The sequence below is a fragment of the Adiantum capillus-veneris genome, chromosome 14 (assembly GCF_014529385.1).
Source record: "Adiantum capillus-veneris isolate H3 chromosome 14, ASM1452938v2, whole genome shotgun sequence".
NCBI classification, from domain to species: Eukaryota; Viridiplantae; Streptophyta; class Polypodiopsida; order Polypodiales; family Pteridaceae; genus Adiantum; species Adiantum capillus-veneris.
The window spans coordinates 123,605,067-123,623,619 of record NC_140944.1 but is presented as its reverse complement, the minus strand read 5'-3'; the positions used below and the strand labels follow the sequence as shown (position 1 = coordinate 123,623,619).

At 43.0% G+C, this 18,553-nt stretch overlaps 1 protein-coding gene across 1 annotated transcript in view; it reads right to left on the bottom strand.

The window, feature by feature from the left end:
- Positions 1-7,337: 7,337 nt before the first annotated feature.
- Positions 7,338-18,553, bottom strand: part of LOC147443072 (uncharacterized) — a 28,855-nt gene continuing 17,639 nt past the window's right edge. The window contains exons 3-4 of the mRNA XM_086529003.1: positions 7,672-7,756; positions 7,338-7,561 (exon numbers count right to left, since the gene is read on the bottom strand). Coding sequence (XP_086385129.1) covers positions 7,389-7,561; positions 7,672-7,756 — 258 coding nt within the window. The 3' untranslated portion in view covers positions 7,338-7,388. The remainder of the gene's footprint in view (positions 7,562-7,671; positions 7,757-18,553) is intronic.

Genomic DNA, 18,553 nt, shown 5'->3' with positions numbered 1-18,553 from the left:
GCACAACCTCACAAAAATAATTTAGAAAAATATTTTCTTCCTTGAGACATCTTAGTGTGGGGCATGTTGTTGGTGCTTTATACATGCTAGAATAGAGAAGTTTTTATTGAATAAAAGTTGACCGATTGAGCGATTGAGAGTGAAGGGTGGTTACACATTGAACCTCCAACCACCAGCCCCACGCGAAATTGTGCAGAAAGGGCTTGCACATCAAATGATACATTTTAAAAGTGGATTAGCAGCTAGCGAAAGGCATTGACGCTATTGGTTGCCCTCTACTTCCGTGTAGTAAGGCTACTGGTTCCAGATCTTTAGGCGCTGGACGTTCATCTTGGGCGGGTTTTATGTGCCGCCCATCATTTCGTTTTTCTCGGAGCAAATAGTTTTGTTGCACGTGTTTGCCACGTCCTCCCACGCATGTGAGCACCAAATATGGCACTCACTGTGTAAAGGGCCTAGAGTCTCATGGGATTACAATTGACCTCAACACAATGGAAGTTGGGTCATATTGACTAAAAAATGGAAAATTGATTGATACGGGTCTTACTCCACCAGAACAGCTCTCAAAGTGCTACATCAAAGGGAGATCAAAGAGGTGAGAATGACAACTGAGCAAGCCATACCGGAGAGGGTGGACTACGTTTCTTGTATCTCGGTGCTATTCTATGTGGACTCTTCAACCCCTACCCACCTATGCATGATATCCTACACCTACAATTTGGTATTGGATACAGCTAGGTTGATAGACATGCATTTCATGGTTTTACGCTCTACACGTTTCAACCTATGTGGGTGCTATTCTATGTGGACTCTTCAACCCCTACCCACCTATGCATGATACCCTACACCTACAATTTGGTATTGGATACTGCTAGGTTGATAGACATGCATTTCATGGTTTTACGCTTTGCACATAGTTTCAACCTCTTTTGCACTCAAGAATTTAGAGTTCCATCTCCCCAATGCCCGTGTAGTCTTTCCAATTTTTCCAATTTAGGACATAAACAAATCTCTCTCTCTCTCTCTCTCTCTCTCTCTCTCTCTCTCTCTCTCAAGCTGGTGACGTGGCACCACCCCTAGGAATTGACATTAAAGCCCAATTGTGGACAACCGTTTGGGGGGGACCAAAACCCTAAAAATTGATAACGTGAATCTTTGCACAGCAAGCACGAATGGCGAATATGCTAACATCTAACCCTATGTGCATGTGAACAAACGAACTCCTATCTCTAGCCCTATATGCATGTGAACAAGCTAACTCCTATCTCTAGGGTTTAAGACAGCCTCCGAAATGTTCTGGCACCCTTGTGAGCCTGTACGCAGGACATGCATGTCTATGCACTATAGAGTAGTTGCATACCCTCTGATTGCACGTGAGCACAGCCAATGTCTGCTAGGTGTAGGCATTGGGAAGTGTTCCCATATATTTGCATTAGTGCCAAACCTAGGTATTTATTTGCATGTGAAGCACCTGTTATAAGTGAGTTTATTAACTCATTAGTAAGTGATGTTTTAGAAATCGTGCGGTTTTTAATGAGTTTGCCTGACCCAGCTTTAATCTCATATATAAGTGACGCTAGGAGTCACATCTTAAGTATAAATCAATACCCTCAGTACAAGAACCAAGTATGCGCAATACCTCAGCATCTCTGGCGTTTTTGCACCAGATCATGCCATCAGCACCAGTATTTTCAATAACCTCGCCGCACCATCGCAATACAACCATCCGTACTAGCGTTTTCAAGTTTTCAGCCCAAGCAAGTAGATCAGCCAGCGTTTTCAAATTCAGCCCTCAGATCAGCCAACGATTTTCAGTTTTCAGCCCACCATCGACCTCGGCAACAGCAGATCAGCCCCTAGCCTCGTCTGCTCAAGGTTCCTTTTGTTCTTATGGAAGGTAGAGCCTTCCGTTCTTAATGAGAGAGTGCTATGATGACAAACAAAGTGAATGGACACTGTGCATGCAAGTGTATGAGACTGAGAGATAGAGAGAGAAGAGAGATACAACACCAGAGACGTAAAACCCTCCTCTGAAGGCCCCACTCTCGTCGGCGAGAGTGGTCTACTTATGATTGCACAAACTCGTACAAACGGTATGCATGAGACTGATGCAAGTCTAGGCTATGTCGACGACGACGACGGGGATGGCGAAGCCGACCTAAGGCTGAAATCTGCAATCTTTCTACTGCTGTCCAAAAATGCTATGGGCTGAAATCTGCGGCTAGTCCAAAAACAATGACTTTGGGGCTGTTTCTGTAGGTCTTTGACGCTGAAAATCTGCAGGTTTTAGGACTGAAAACTGAGGTTTTTTTGGGCTGAAAACTGATGGTCTTTCCGGGCTGAGTATGCTACTCTTTTAGGGCTGATTTTGCAAGTTCTTCATGGCTGAAAAACGCTGCACTGTTGTGGCTGAAAACGCTGCAAATCTGCAAACACTTTGATCTGCAAAAACGCTAGGGGAAGGGGTATCCAAAAACACTAGCTGATGGGGAGTTCCTGTGGCGATGGTTGCTGATGCGAAAACGCTAGGCTTGGGCTTGCTGCGGCGAGGATCTGCTGATGCAAAAACGCTAGCTGATGAAAAACGCCAATGGGGGAAGGTTCTTCTTGCTTGGAGGGGGAACCGCCAAGGGGTCTTGTTGAGAAGTTGCCTGCTGAGCTTGGCTCCTGTTGCCTCTTCTACCAAATAGTGCTAGCTCTAGTTTGCTTATATACAAACTTAGCAAAATTGCCCTACCTACTTTCCAACAAAAGTCACTTAAAAATAATAAGTGAAAAATGTCAAAAATACGTAAAATAGGCTAAAATCACTAGAAAATTCCCCTGATGGATTCTGGTGGGAATACTGATGATCATGCTGTGTGCAACCAGAGAATATGCATCTATACTAAGTATCTGGGCATGCACGGTCTGCGAACATACTCACAAAAGTGCCAGAATACTTATAAAACTAGACTGACTGGACTGATTGAACCCTTGTCGTGTTGTAGCTTGTCCACACACACATACGGTTGGATGTGTCACGTGACATTTTCGTATACAAACAATGATCTGCATGGCTGCGTTTAAGACCTTGAGATAGCATAAAAGTGTCAAACTTCTTATACAACTGTCGTGATGATTGTCTCAAACCATACAGAGCCCTTTTCAGTTTGCATACAAGTTCCTCACGTGTAGGAACTACTAAACCCTTGTGAAACATGTCGGAACCAATCCGCACCGAAGTAGGTTCAATAACTGCTATGTAATCAAAGCTTTCAAAGCTACCTACAAAGGATTTTTTTTTATGTATTTAAATATTATCAACTTCAACACCCCTTCCGACTCGTAGGGCCAGAAAAATACATTTTCCCTAACCGGTGAAAATAAGGACAAACTTAAAATTCTCCCGGTGTTTAGGTCAAAATTTGAAACTTTTGCCGGTAATTACACTAAAACTTGTGTAAATTTTCCGGTTTTCTTAAAGGCAATCTCAAAATCTAACGGGGACTTTACAATTTTAGTCGGTTAAAATACATTGTACCCCGGTTTTTTTTTCTAACATGTCGCCTTCGTATGACCTTCGTGATTGTAATCAAACCCAATACATGACAATGTAGGCCGATTTCAGTACGGGGCGGTGCTACTTTTGGCGACAACGAATTAGAGCGCTATTGCAGTGGGGTCAGACGTGCTACTTAAGAAAATTTTAATTTTTTAAATAAAATCAACAACTTGTTAAAATTGGATACCACATACTTACTAGATTTAAGTGTAGATTTAATCATAGGAAGACCCTAAGATCCCTACTCTCATGTCTCAAGATCTCATATGTAGCTAATTGCTACCCAAAACTTTGGGGGAGGGTCAAACCCCAAAGTTTTGGGGTTCGACTCTATCAGGCGTGCTAGACCACTTAGGCACACTCCTAGAGTGACCAGCATGTGAAAAAGAATGCCTCTACATGCCTCCCTCATCCCCATTTGCGGCCCTTCCATTGTCACTGACCATCTTGACTTGGTCTTGCTATTGTCATCGGCAAGCGACTTGGACTGCATAGCTAGTTGTGCTTTTAATTTAGAGGAAAGGAGACATGTAAAGTTGGCTACACAAGTGCTAATTATGCACAAAACGTGGAAAAAAGAGTTAAAACGTGGAAAAAATGAGTCTACATCAGGCTATGGCTTTACATTTGCTGGTGGTGCAAAATCTCATGGTGACCTACCTTGTTTGCAAGGTTGTATATCTAACTCTACCGCAAAAATGGAGTTCATTGTTGTGTCAAATAGTAGCAAGGAAGCTATTTGGATCACATGTCTAGTGGAAGATTTGGATAATATAGCAAAAGGAGTTTTTTATTTGATAGTGAGAGTACTATCCAACTAGCACGATATCAAATGTTACATGCCCATTTTATGCAAAGAGGAAATATTGATTTGAGGTATCACTTCATTTGAGGGGTGCTTGAGGACGAGCGCATTGAGCTTGTTTAAATTCACAAAGATGATAACCCTACTAATCTACTAACCAAAGCTCTACCCTTGGAGAAATTTGTCCATTCTTAAGTGCTTATGTGGATTAGCAGCTAGCGAAAGGCATTGACGCTATTGGTTTCCCTCTACTTCCGTGTAGGAAGGCTACTGGTTCCAGATCTTTAGGTGTTGGACGTTCATCTTGGGCAGGTTTTATGTGCCGCCCATCATTTCGTTTTTCTCGGAGCAAGTAGTTTTGTTGCATGTGTTTGCCACCGTAAAGGGCCTAGAGTCTAATGGGATTACAATTGACCTCAACACGATGGAAGTTGGGTCATATTGACTAAAAAATGGAAAATTGATTGATATAGGTCTTACTCCACGAGAACAGCTCTCAAAGTGCTACATCAAAGGGAGATCAAAGAGGTGAGAATGACAACTGAGCAAGCCATACCGGAGAGGGTGGACTACGTTTCTCGTATTTCGGTGCTATTCTATGTGGACTCTTCAACCCCTACCCACCTATGCATGATATCCTACACCTACAATTTGGTATTGGATACAGCTAGGTTGATAGACATGCTTTGCACATAGTTTCAACCTATGTGGGTGCTATTCTATGTGGACTCTTCAACCCCTACCCACCTATGCATGATATCCTACACCTACAATTTGGTATTGGATACAGCTAGGTTGATAGACATGCATTTCATGGTTTTACGCTTTGCACATAATTTCAACCTCTTTTGCACTCAAGAATTTAGAGCTCCATCTCCCCGATGCCCGTGTAGTCTTTCCAATTTAGGAGGACATAAACAAATATCTCTCTCTCTCTCTCTCTCTCTCTCTCTCTCTCAAGCTGGTGACGTGGCACCACCCCTAGGAATTGGCATTAAAGCCCAACTGTGGACAACCGTTTGGGGGGGACCAAAACCCTAAAAATTGATAACGTGAATCTTTGCACAGCCAGCACGAATGGCGGATATGCTAACATCTAACCCTATGTGCATGTGAACAAGCTAACTCCTATCTCTAGCCCTATGTGCATGTGGACAAGCTAACTCCTATCTCTAGGGTTTAAGACAGCCTCCGAAATGTTCTGGCACCCTTGTGAGCCTGTACGCAGGACGTGCATGTCTAGGCACTATAGAATAGTTGCATACCCTCTGATTGCACGTGAGCAAAGCCAATGTATGCTAGGTGTAGGCATTAGGAAGTGTTCCCATATATTTGCATTAGTGCCCAACCTAGGTATTTATTTGCATGTGAAGCACCTCTTATAAGTGAGTTTATTAACTCATTAGTAAGTGACGTTTTAGAAATCGTGCGGTTTTTAATGAGTTTGCCTAACCCAGCTTTAATCCCATGTATAAGTGACCCTAGGAGTCACTTCTCAAGCATAAATCAGTACCCTCAGTACAAGAACCAAGTACGCACAGTACCTCAACATCTCTAACGTTTTTGCACCAGATCATGCCATCAGCACCAGCATTTTCAGTAACCTCGCCACACCATCGCAAACACAACCATCCGTACTAGCGTTTTCAAGTTTTCAGCCCAAGCAAGTAGATCAGCCAGCGTTTTCAGATTCAGCCCTCAGATCAGCCAGCGATTTTCAGTTTTCAGCCCACCATCAACCTCGGCAACAGCAGATCAGCCCCTAGCCTCATCGCAATCGCAGATCCCATTCAGCATCCCTGTCGTAATCGGAGGTCAGCACTGAGCTGTTTATTGTGAGAAATTAATAGCAAAATACAGAAATGTTGCTTCAAAAAATGTTTTTATACTTTCTTGACAAATGAGAAATTGGATTGCAGTGTTTAAGTACAACCAAAGATAAATGTTTCTAACTTCTGCTGAGTAGAGCACTTAAGCTGCTATCCACTTGGTCAAAAGTGAAGCACGAGGAACCATGCTGGATAAAAGAGCGCGAGTGAAAGCTGACTTTATTTTTCCTCGCCATGCTCTTCCTTTATCACAAACATGTCTTGTTCCCTGCTCCATCCCAATCTTCAGTAAACGACTTTCGGACTTCTATAGATATGCTTCGTCTCCAAAGCATGCACTCCTCTCTCTAGACCAGAAGTTGTAGCACGCCTCATTGGCGACCAAGGCTAAAAAAACGCTCCTCACTGCTCTGCACTGCACACAGGCCTTCGCTTCAAACTCGCGGGTCACCCTGCTTGCTTTCGATGCCTTGCTCCAAGTGCGTATCTGCTTGTCAGCTTCAACTCCACATACAGCGCTCGCCTCACTCACCTCGTCCAACTGCAACCCGGTGGCTCATCCCCGCCCTTGATGCACGCTCTCCTTTGTGCTGGCTGCTTTCTCCTGCTCGCTCGCTCTGTATCTCTTTCCTCTGCTCCAGCGTTGCCCTGCAATAGCGCTGCTCTGTAACCCCTTCCACTCTTCTACAGTGATGCCCTTCACGTTCTGCAGTCGATGCCAACTTCCCTTCGTCCTCGCTACCGGCAGAGTACGTCGTCCACTTCGATACCTGCAACCAGCACTCGGCTTCACCTTTTAGCCAACGACGATTTTGGTCCTGTAGTCGACAAGCCCTATAAACAATTGCTCGTCCGCTATTCTTTTCTAGCTCGTCCACCTTTTCTATTTTAAAAAAATAACACTTTAAGCGGCTATTCGTATGCACTTAACAACTCCAAGATTTGCTCAATGAAATCATTACATCCAAAGCTTTGCTCAAAGACGACAGTATGGCCCTTAGGACCCATAGTTACTTTCATATCATCAACAAGTTGTTCAACTCCTTGTAGCATAGAAGCTCACCTCTCAATCCCAAGCATAACCTCCTTCGCAACATATTGTCGAACACCACTCACCCTTATTATATCATTTAAGTGAGAAGTGTAACATGTTACCTCAAATGACGCAGAGGAAGGCAGAGAAACAGAGACACACGACACTGTAACATTGTCAAGCATATCCCCGCAAGCACTTATTGTGCCCTCTGAATCGCACAGCAGTACACAAACATACCAACCAAGGCTTCACTAAGCACAATCCTGTAAGAAATATATTCCAAGAGAGAAGCTCCACGAGATCCTTAAGTGCACCAAAATACTTTGCAATACAATCAATAGCCTTGTCTGATGCCAAAAAAAAAGGGAAATTGTTTTTTCCTAATGTCAAGTAGATATTACCTGCATCCATCGCACAAAAAATAATAGTCCTCTAGCAAAAATTAACAAAACCCTACTATTCGTTTGTTTTTCTCCCAGTAGGCATGGAGCATTACGACAGCGTTTTTGCATTTGAGCCCTTAGCCTCGCACATCCAAGCACCTACATTAAGATCCCATCAGCATCTCAACATCAAGGACCATTATATCAACATTTGTGCAATCGAAAGCAAATACCTCTCTAGCAATACAGAGGGGGGTTTGGGACCCCATCTAGTTTAGTCTTCTCTCTCTCTTATCACTCACAAAACCTTCATTCACAGTATCATTCTCTCTTCTCTGTCTAGTCTTGGCACACTCTCTTATGAATGACAACTCATCACAGGATTCTCGAAAAATTAGATGGTAGCACATCCGAAGGTTCCGACGAACTAAAAGAACCCGATGCAAGTTCATCAGAGGATTCCGAGAAAGGGGATCAGATGATAGTGCATCTCACCGTTTCGATGATTGAGACAGACGTGCCAATGGACCGGGGAAGCTAAAGAAGCTACCCGCACGTCCCAAGGCACAAGAAAAGAAAGGAAAAGAGAATCAGCTAGTAGGTCAGAGAATTCCCCAAACCAAGGATAAGATTTTTTAAGCGGAACAATATACGGGAGATTTGAACACTGCTTTTGCCAAGGTTCGCGAGGCTCTTAAGAAGTCTTAAGCATGGCATAAGAAGGTAGCTGACAACAATCGACGCTTGAAGGAAGATGATTGGGTGCTCTTAGGATTTGAGAAGGCACGCCTAAGGAAACGAAAGAGAAAGGAGCAGCTTTTTTCAAAGCCAAGAATGCAGTACTATGGCCCTTTCAAGATTCAAGCCAAGATAAATGATGTATCCTTCATCTTGAAGTTGCCAGATACTTAGAAGATTCACAATCCTTTTCATGTGAGTCTATTGAAAGTTGAAACCTTTCAAGGGTGAGGTGTCAACTGACAGGGAGTCTGAGGAGCAACCTGAAGTCGAAGAGAGCGACGAGATTCTCATTCTGGAACAGATATTGGCGCACCAGGGAAGGAAAGAGAAAGGTAAAGTTAACGGTGGTTCTTAGTCAAGAACTATCCGGCACTGACTGCGAAGTGGATGGAGGAGGAGGACCTAGCAGATACTCCTCAGATATTGGAACTTTACCTTGAGGTTTTCGGTCTAGCTTTTACTATTCCGAGAGATCCCGTGGATCAATAGGGTTGAATCTGGTGCAGAGGAGACTTCACACGAGGGGAGTCACTCCGCTCCTATGCCACAAGTTACTCAGATGGATTCAGTAACTTTCCTTGGGATTTCGGGGAAACTGATGGGTTGACAATATTATGCTATATGACTTTATGAAAGAAGTACTTCAACATGGGAATTACCGACCTGAATCTGACTTATGTGTGCTCTCAGTGCATGTTTGAAAGACGAAATGACTGCAGCATTTCAATCTTGAGATTTCCGTATAAGATGGACATGATAGCAATAAGAATTAGTCAATTCAACATCAGTGAGATCCGGTGTGGATCTAGAGGCAATTGCTAAACACGTTGCCGAGAGATCATGGTGCGAGATCTCCATGGACTTTATGTAATTTGAACGTTCAGTGATTGTCGTCTTTGTGCAAGTGCTTGATTGGTGTCGTCTAGTGCGTCAATATTTAGAGTCAGTATCTATTAAGCTAGTTTATGGCTTATGATTGATTTTGCAAACGTAATCGAGGGCGATTACAATTCTTACAAGAGGGGGCTATGTCACAAAATGATGACATGGCATGTCTACCCGGAATTGACAGTGTTAAAAGATTAGAAGTTGTTCCGATGGGGCCTTGGGGACACATAGTGGTAATAAAAAAAGAGATCGCGAAGATGTTGAGTCGCAAGGGCTCTACGAACGCTTTCGAATTTTCCGCTAACTGCTGACGTGGCACTGAACAAATTTTCGTAAATCACGAAAGCTCCCTCCAGCGCTAGCTTTCAGGCCAGATGCTTTTCCAACTTGAACCTTTTCATGTGATTGCTTTTGGGGCTCTATTTTCGGGCTTGTAAGAATAAAAGCTTGGGACCTCACTCTGCAGAGCATGTAGACGCAAAGTCTGAGAGCAGAGGTCCCTGGAGAGTTGTATTTTGTAAAGATTAATGATAAAGAAATATGGAAAGAGGCGCCAAACCTTGGGGCCAATACCTTTGGGCACGGAAGACTCTCGCTCTCTCTATTAAAGTTCAGAGATTTTGAAGTTTTTGTTCGTGTGTTGCTACTGATTTCTCACTTAGAGTGTCCAAGCTTGTTACAACCGATGGGACCTAGAGCAAATCAAGCACAAACACATACACACTACGTAAAGAGTGATGACGTGGCTTGTTATACACACGCCAGCGATTTGCATTTACATGCTAACATAGCAACTGTACGGAAATGCACAAACTACATTGACAGCTGATGACGTGGCGTTGCTGTACGAACAGCCCCTGAGGACGCAAGCTTTTGGCGACCAGATGCTTTTAGACTTAATGCTTTTCATGCAACTGTTTATGGATGGCCAAGGGCCTTTAAATATGAATTGTAGCCTCTCTCTCTCTCTCTCTCTCTCTCTCTCTCTCTCTCTCTCTCTTAAAGAGTGATGAGGTGGCTTGCTATACACATGCCAACGATTTGCGTTGACATGCTAACATAGCAATTGTACGGAAATCCACAAACTACCTTGACAGCTGATGACGTGGCATTGCTGTACGAACAACCCATTAGGACGCTAGCTTTTGGCGACCACATGCTTTTGGACTTGGGCCTTTGAATATGAATTGTAGCCTCTCTCTCTCTCTCTCTCTCTCTCTCTCTCTCTCTCTCTCTCTCGGGTGTGTGTGTGGGTGTGTGTGCGCGCTAATAAAAAGAGGAAAATGGAATAACCTTTCTATCACCCAAATGTGGTAGATTGGTTATGCCATTTCCCTCTTGAATAACAAGTCTTGAGTTCAACTCTCCTCGTCGGCTAGATCTTTAAGGTCTCTTGAGATAGTTTCCTACGACGTTAAAACTCTCTTCTTCTCGAGTGTGTGTGTGGGTGTGTAGGTGTGGTGTGCGCGCTAATAAAAAGAGGAAAATGGTATAACCTTTCTATCACCCAAGTGACGTAGATTGGTCAATGGTTATGCCATTTCTCTCTTGAATAACAAGTCTTGAGTTCAACTCTCCTCGTCGGCTAGATCTTTAAGGTCTCTTGGGATAGTTTCCTACGACGTTAAAACTCTCTTCTCTTCTTCTTCTTCTTCTTCTTCTTCTTCTTCTTCTCTCTCTCTCTCTCTCTCTCTCTCTCTCTCTCTCTCTCTCTCCCGACAGTAGATGTAGAGCAGAGCCGCCAATGTTGTACCTCGTTGAAGCAATATATAGAAATATGGAAAGGGGCGCCACAGTTTGGGACCAGTGCACTCTCAAGGTGGAACTATGTCACTCCATGTCTCGTGTGAAGTCTCTCTCTTTCACTTCAATTGTTTTGAAGCGTCTAACAGCCTGTTCAGTCTGTTCTTTTCTGTTGGCACGTGGTGTCGTCCCATTACAAAGTGCCATCTTGCTTTGTATGTTCTTAAGGTCTATACGTTAATGTAGGTCTTGTTGGGTTAAAGGCCCTAAATGACCTCTATTGTATATTTTTATACTTTCTCCAGGTTCACATTGAGCCTGTATTTTTTAAACAGGTTCACATTTTTTAAAGTCACTTATAATAAAAGTGGGAAAGCCCAAAAACTCCCTCAATTGAGTTTTCCCCAAATCGTACGAGCTCTCTCTCTCCCTCTGCTTTCGACCTCTAGCGCTAGCTCTCTGCTGCACTGTGCCTCCTACTTCTTGCTCCAATCCTGCACTACATCGCGACGCGCACCTACCGATACCCTCTGCTTCACGCTTTCAACTCGTATCAAAGCCCTAGGGTTTCAAAACAGCCCTGCGCAGTCTGCTGAACAGCGACTTAAAATTGCTCTCCTGCGATCAATTTTGCTTCCATCGCAAAGACTACCAAAACAGACTGTTTTTAGGTCAAAACAAGTGATTTACAGGTTATTGCAGGTCAAAACAGCAATACACAAGTGTACCAAAGTTGTGGGATCACATGTGTTGATGTTTGTCGCAACAAATTGAGTGAAAAGCTAAGTATAGGTGCTTGAAATTGCACATTTCAGCTGAAAATTCAGATTTGGATTGTTTCATGTAAAGAAACTATGGCTCTTTGTATGCAAAGTCTTGTGGTTGCTACTATTTGCTGAAATTTTCAGCCTATTGCATCTCTATTGTATACACACTAGTGGTTAAATTAAGATGGCTTCTTCCTCTTCCGCATCTCACACTAAAAGTTTGATGAAAATCAGACCATTCGATGGTCAAGGCTTCGATCTTTGGCAAGAACGCATGCAAGGTATCATTTTCTTAAAAGATTGTGAAGATGCATTGGAAGAGAATAAGCCACTAGGTTTGTCTGACGAAGAGTGGGCCAGGTTAAATAAGAAGGCTATGGCCTACATCAAAATGGCTATCAAATTTCAATGATGACATTTTGACGGACATCAAGCGTTTGGACTCTGCTTATACAATATGGCAAAAGCTAAAGTCCAATTATGAAAACATCACGCCTGTGAACCAGGTGCATTTGATGCGAAAGTTGATGAATATGCAGCTTGATGACTCGAAGTCAGCTTCTGAGCATTTGAGTGCTTTTACAGGCGTGTTGAGTCAGTTGCAAGATAGTGAGCTTCACCAATTTGATGATAAGTTGAAAACTATTTTCTTGCTTATGACATTGCCAGATACTTGGGAAACTTTGGTTGTCTCCTTGAGCAAGAGTCCCACCTTCACGTATGACGGTGTAAGAGGATCTATTCTCAATGAAGAGATTAGACGCAAGTCTAGTGGGAAAGGTGGCAGTTCTGCCTACAATGCAAGAGGTAGAAATCAAAAGCGTGATGCAGGCAACAGGACTCAAAATAGAAGTAAGAGCAAGACAAAGAATAGGAATGTCACTTGTTATCAATGTGGCAGAAAGGGTCACAAGAAACCTGATTGCAGGTATTTCAAAAAAGAGCAGGAAAGGAAGAAGGAAACACAAGAAAAAAAGAAGAAAGATGAGAAGAAAGGGGAAAAATCAGCAGGTAATTCCTCCAAGGATGCTGAGAATGCGAATATATCCTCTAGTGTGGTCATTGAGGAATTGTCAGACGTTAAGGAAATCTGGGTTGTGGCATCATGCCCCTCAGATTTGGTGATAGCTAATGCAAAAGACATGCTTATCTCGAAGAAAGATGTCATTGATGCATTGCTTAGTACTAATGATGGCCTATCCCAGTCTTGGATAGTGGATTTAGGTGCTTCATTCCATGTGACTCCATCGTGTTTTGCTACATATGGTGCAGGCAATTATGGCAAGGTGTACCTTGGTGATAAATTCGCTTGCAATATTGAGGGAATGGGTACTATGCGTTTGGCTCTTAACAATGGTTTGAATGATGTCAGGTTTGTCCCAGGCATTAAGAAAAGTTTGCTATCTGTTGGCCAGTTAGATGCACATGGTTATACTACCATCTTTGCTGGGGGTTCATGGAAGTTGCTTAAGGGCTCTATGCTTGTTGCAAAAGGGTCTAAAAGAGGTACTCTGTACTATCTTCGATGCAAAACTTTGCCTGGCAAGTTTCTTGCTGATGATGAAGTTGCTTCACACACGGAATTGTGGCATAAGAGACTTGGCCATATGAGCCAAAAGGGGTATTGATGTGCTTTCCTCTCTAAAGAGGATTGATGTAAAAGACAAAAACTTGGATTTTTGTAATGATTGTCTTTATGGAAAGCAAAAGAAATCTTCTTATTACTCTGATGTCTCTCGCAAAGCTAATCCTCTTGATCTTATTCACTCTGATGTATGCACTATGCATGTTAAGTCTTTTGGTGGTGCATTGTATTTTGTTACATTCATTGATGACTGTACTAGGAAAGGATGGGTGCATTCGTTGAAAAGTAAGAGTGAGACTTTTAATGCTTTTAACAAGTTTAATGCTTTTGTCACTACGAAAAAGAGTACTAAGCTTAAATGTCTCAGATTTGATAATGGAGGAGGGTATGTATCTGCTGAATTTCAGCATTTTTGTGATGAAAATGGGATTGAAAAGGAGTTGACAGCCCCTTATAATCCGTCTTCTAATGGTGTGGTTGAGAGGTATAATCGTACTTTATGCGAGAGAGTGCGTTGCATGTTGTCCACCGCTAATCTTTCCCAAGAGTTTTGGGGGGAGGCATTGAAAACTGCAGTTCATATTTACAATCGCTCTCCTAATAGTACGTTGAAAAATGACCTTCCAGAGGAGGTTTGGTATGGCAAACCTGCCTCTTAAGATCATTTGAGAGTATTTGGCTGCGAAGCTTTTGTTCATGTACGCAATGACTTGAGAACAAAGCTTGATATGAAGTCCATTAAGGGAGTCTTCCTAGGTTATGGGAAAGAAGGTGAAATGGGTTATAGAGTGTGGTTAGCACAGTTTAGAAAGGTGATTCGCAACCGAGATGTAATGTTCAATGAGGCAAAATTGCTTAAGAATGCTACAAAATCTGATGCTGACAACAAAACAGTCAGATTTCAGCCTTCCGTGCCACCCATTGATGTTGAAAAAGACCCTCATGATGCATTACCGCGAGTTGAAATTGATAATCAGCCAGTTAACCTTGAGCCAATAGAGATAGGACATGATATTAATGCTCCTAATGAGGATGGACAGCCACCTGGATTGACTGAAAATGATTTTCAACAGCATGATAAAGCTGAGCTAAAAATGAGTTGCCTTATGATGTAGAACCGTTGCCTGAAAATGTAGATCATTGGGTACGCAGGTCAACTCGTTTGAGAAGGCAACCGCAAAGATTTAATCCCTCTTTGCATCATGTAATGTTGGGAGAAAGGCTCTTCCTAACAAATGGGTGTACAAGATTAAGATTGTAGATGGAAGATCCAAGTACAAGGCAAGATTGGTTGCAAAAGGATATGCACAGAAAGAAGGAATTGATTTTCAAGAAATCTTTTCCCTTGCAAGGCTGCATAGGTACGTACGTACCTTACCTTTCATACGGTACAACCGTACAGTACGGTAAGGTATGTACCGTACGATACGTACGGTGCTGTAGTTAAAAAAATCTGAATGTGTAGCGTTAGGATGGAGACCTTGAACGCGAGCCGATTTGGGGCCTTTTGGTGGTCTGGAATGCTAATAGGCTAATAGCCCAAGGCTGTATGCCTTATACTCACTGCACGTAACTTTCCAGAGAGCAACAGAGATTGCAGAGAAGTTCACAACTTCACAGACAGGACTCAGGAGTCGTTTCCCACGTAGAAAGGTAAGCTCCGCTCTCTTTCTTGCCCCTCCCACTCTTTCTCCTTACGTTGCGCGTACTCTTCACGACACCCCTCTCTCTATTTCTCATGTGTTTTGCACTCTTCGCAGAAATTCATCATGCCACGCAAGACCAACCCCAACTGGCAGCTTGTAGTTGAACTTTGTTTTATGATTTATCATCGAGGCTTGAGGCATTTGAGTTTTATGTCCAATTGTCAATATGTTCATTTTCAGCATTGTAATTTGTAATGTAAATTTGTTTATGAGTCTAAGGGTTTTTCACTAAAACATGAGTTTTTTACAAATGGTACGTATCTATTACGTACCTGAAAGGTGGTTCAGTACGGAAGTACGTTCCGTACGTACGTAAAACATGTCGTACACTACGTACCTTTCCACTTTGTTCCCTTGTTGTAAAGCTTACAACTTTACGTGTCCTTTTTGCTCTCGTGCGGTGCTTGATTTGGAATTGAATCAAATGGATGTAAAGACAACGTTTTTGCATGGTGACATTGAAGAGGACATATACATGAAGGTTTTGTAGTTCCTACACGAGAGGAACTTGTCTACAAACTAAAAAGGGCTCTGTATGGTTTGAGACAATCATCACGGCAGTGGTATAAGAAGTTTGACACTTTTATGCTGTCTCAAGGCTTTAAACTGTTTGTATACAAAAAGGGATGAAGATGGTAGTCCCATCATACTTGTTCTCTATGTTGATGACATGTTGTTTGCCAGGAAACATAAGACTAGTCTTGATGCTCTGAAAGTAAGCTAAATTCAGCATTTTCTATGAAGGATTTGGGTGATGCAAAGCATATTTTGGGCATGCGTATTAAAAGAGATAGAAAGCTGAAATTATTGTTTTTATCTCAAGAAAGGTACATTGCAAAAGTACTTGACAGGTTTAGCGAACTTGTACATTTGCTTTTGGCTTCACATTCTCGAGCCAAACAAAACAACAGTTTCCTTGGGAACTTCTGTCGAGCATATGCTCCTAACTCAATGGTTGATCTGCTTTCCATAGCCGATAGTTGGTTTTGGTCATTGATGTGGTCAACCTTGGCAAAGAATAAATTGATAATTTTACAATGGGGGCATTGGGTTGCATATATGCCCATCTAAGTAAATTGCCCCTCCCAGACTTTGACAAATAAGTAAAATAAATACCTAAAAGCCAAAATAAATAATGGGATCAGATTGGATAGTTCACTTGAGAGGCCATAACTTTAACAAAAATCGACTCCGAGTAGAAAATGACGCCACTAAGTAAGAGCATGGATGAAAGCTAAGAGCTCATTTTCGTAAATTTGTGCAACCAGCTCTGGTTGCAGGAAAATTTCACTCTCATAAGCTACAACACGGCCTCCTACATTAAGACCGCCCCCATACTATTGCAACCACACGCATCATAGTGAACCTCAAATGGTTTCTGCAAATCTGGTAGAATCAACATTGGACGAATTGTCAACTTTTCCTGTAGAGTCTTGAATGCAACAATTTCCCATGGTCCCCAAGAGAAAGTAACCCTTTCTGGGTCAAATTGTGCCAAGGAGAAGCCATCTCTGCAAACTTTCCAATGAACCGCTTGTAGTACGAACATAAGCCCAAAAAGCTGCAAACTTCATGTACATTCTTCAAATTTGGCCAATCTCTAATGGTGTCAACCTTGGCCGGGTCTATTTTTACACTCTCCGCACAAACAATGCCTCCCAAACAGTGTATCGTTGGCAAGATGTTACGTGCGCACTTCACTTGCGCTACGTGGATATGCTTCTACTACAGTCTAGCAGGAGTCTTAGCTTAGGACCTAGCCTCGCACCCAGGCCGGTCATAGCTGCATACCCTCTCTTACACAGTTTAGTCATTCAAGCATTCGGGCATTTACCGCGTGTGAACCACCCCTTAGCATGGCCTTATTAATAAGTCATTTTTCAGCCTATTTTCAGATGGTCGTGGGGCTGTCTTTGAGCCTGCTCGACCCAGATTTCAGTACCTATTTAGGCAGCCCATTGGATGCTAGGTTCAGCAGAGGGGGCCGCAGAAGGCAGTCAGCGTTTTCAGCCTCATCTCCCTGGCGTTTCCAGCCCAGATCCGCCAACATTTTCAGCTCTAGATGACCAGCGTTTTCAGCCTTGAAGACAGCGTTTTTCAACCAGAACAGCCAGCGTTTTCAGCTTGGAGCGCTTGCAGATTTCAGCCTATACTCGTCATTGGTTGCAGTCCTTAGCCACCCACAACGCTAGTGAATGCTGGCACTTAGCCATAGCATCATCGCCGTCGCCGTCATTGACACAATACCCCAGCAGCTGGTACCCTTTGTGCCTTGGCTCGGTATAAGGATCCACAAAACCCATCAAGAACCTTGTCGTCGTCGACGACACAGACCCATCAAGAACCTCGTCGTCACCGACATAGATCCACAGAACCTCATCGTCGACATCATCGTCGTCGACGTAAACCCCATCAGTACCTCATCGTCGATGTAGACTCCATCAGTACCTCATCATCGTCGACATAGACCCAGCAATACCCGTCGTCGTCATCAACGTCGTTGATATGGGATCTCTCAATACCCACAGTACCTTCAGTAGCATCAGCACCCAGTAGCATCAGCATCTCAGCATTTAGTCACTGTATCTACTATCAGCATTGTGCAAGAATAAAGAAAGTACTTGCTCTGGCAACAGAGCAAGGGGGCCCTTGAGGGTTTGTGACCCAACATCCGGTGTCGTCTCTTTTCTAGCTCTCTCTTGTGTCTCTCTCTTTCTTCACTTCAGTTCTTTCAAGTGAAGTAAAGTGTCCCTTGTGTTTGTGTGGAGTACTAGATCCGAGCTAAATCCATAAACACTTTCGCTGCACCTGACACAAGAAAAACTCGCTCTTTTTCCCATTAACCACCAGTCTGTGTTGTCGTAGTGCCACGAAAACCTGTATCAAATGGTGTTTGTGCTCTGCCTCACTCTTAAAGAATACGATCATGTTGTTGAAAAAGGTGCCCGCAAATGATCAGTACTCTCTAAAAATCATGTCCATCGTCCTATTGAACGTTGCGGGAGCATTCATGAGACCAAAAGGAATCACCAAATACTCGTACAATCCAAAGGACGTCCTGAATGCGATCTTGTATACATCTCGAGGGGCGATCTTGATCTGATGATAGCCACTTTTCAGGTCGATTCAGCTAAAGCATGTAGAACCCTATAACTTATTCAGTATATCTTCGATCTTGGGTATTAGAAACCAATTCTTGATGGTGATTTTGTTGAGAGCTCTATAGTCAATGCACATTCTCCAAGATCCATCTTTCTTCAGACCTCAATACCAACAAAATTGGCGAACAATAAGGTGATGTGTTGGGCTGAATGAGACATTTTTCTAGAAGCTCTTTCACTTGGTTCATAATTTCCTTGTTCAAGGCTTTGCTAACTCGGTAAGGTGGCTGGTACGGTGACGAACTGCCGAGAATCAAATCAATCATGTCATCTTCAGGTCACTGAGGAGGTAACTCTCCTAGCAAAGCCCTCAGAGAAGCAATCAGCTTGAGCTTGCAATAAATCTTGTCGTTCCTTCTCAAGTC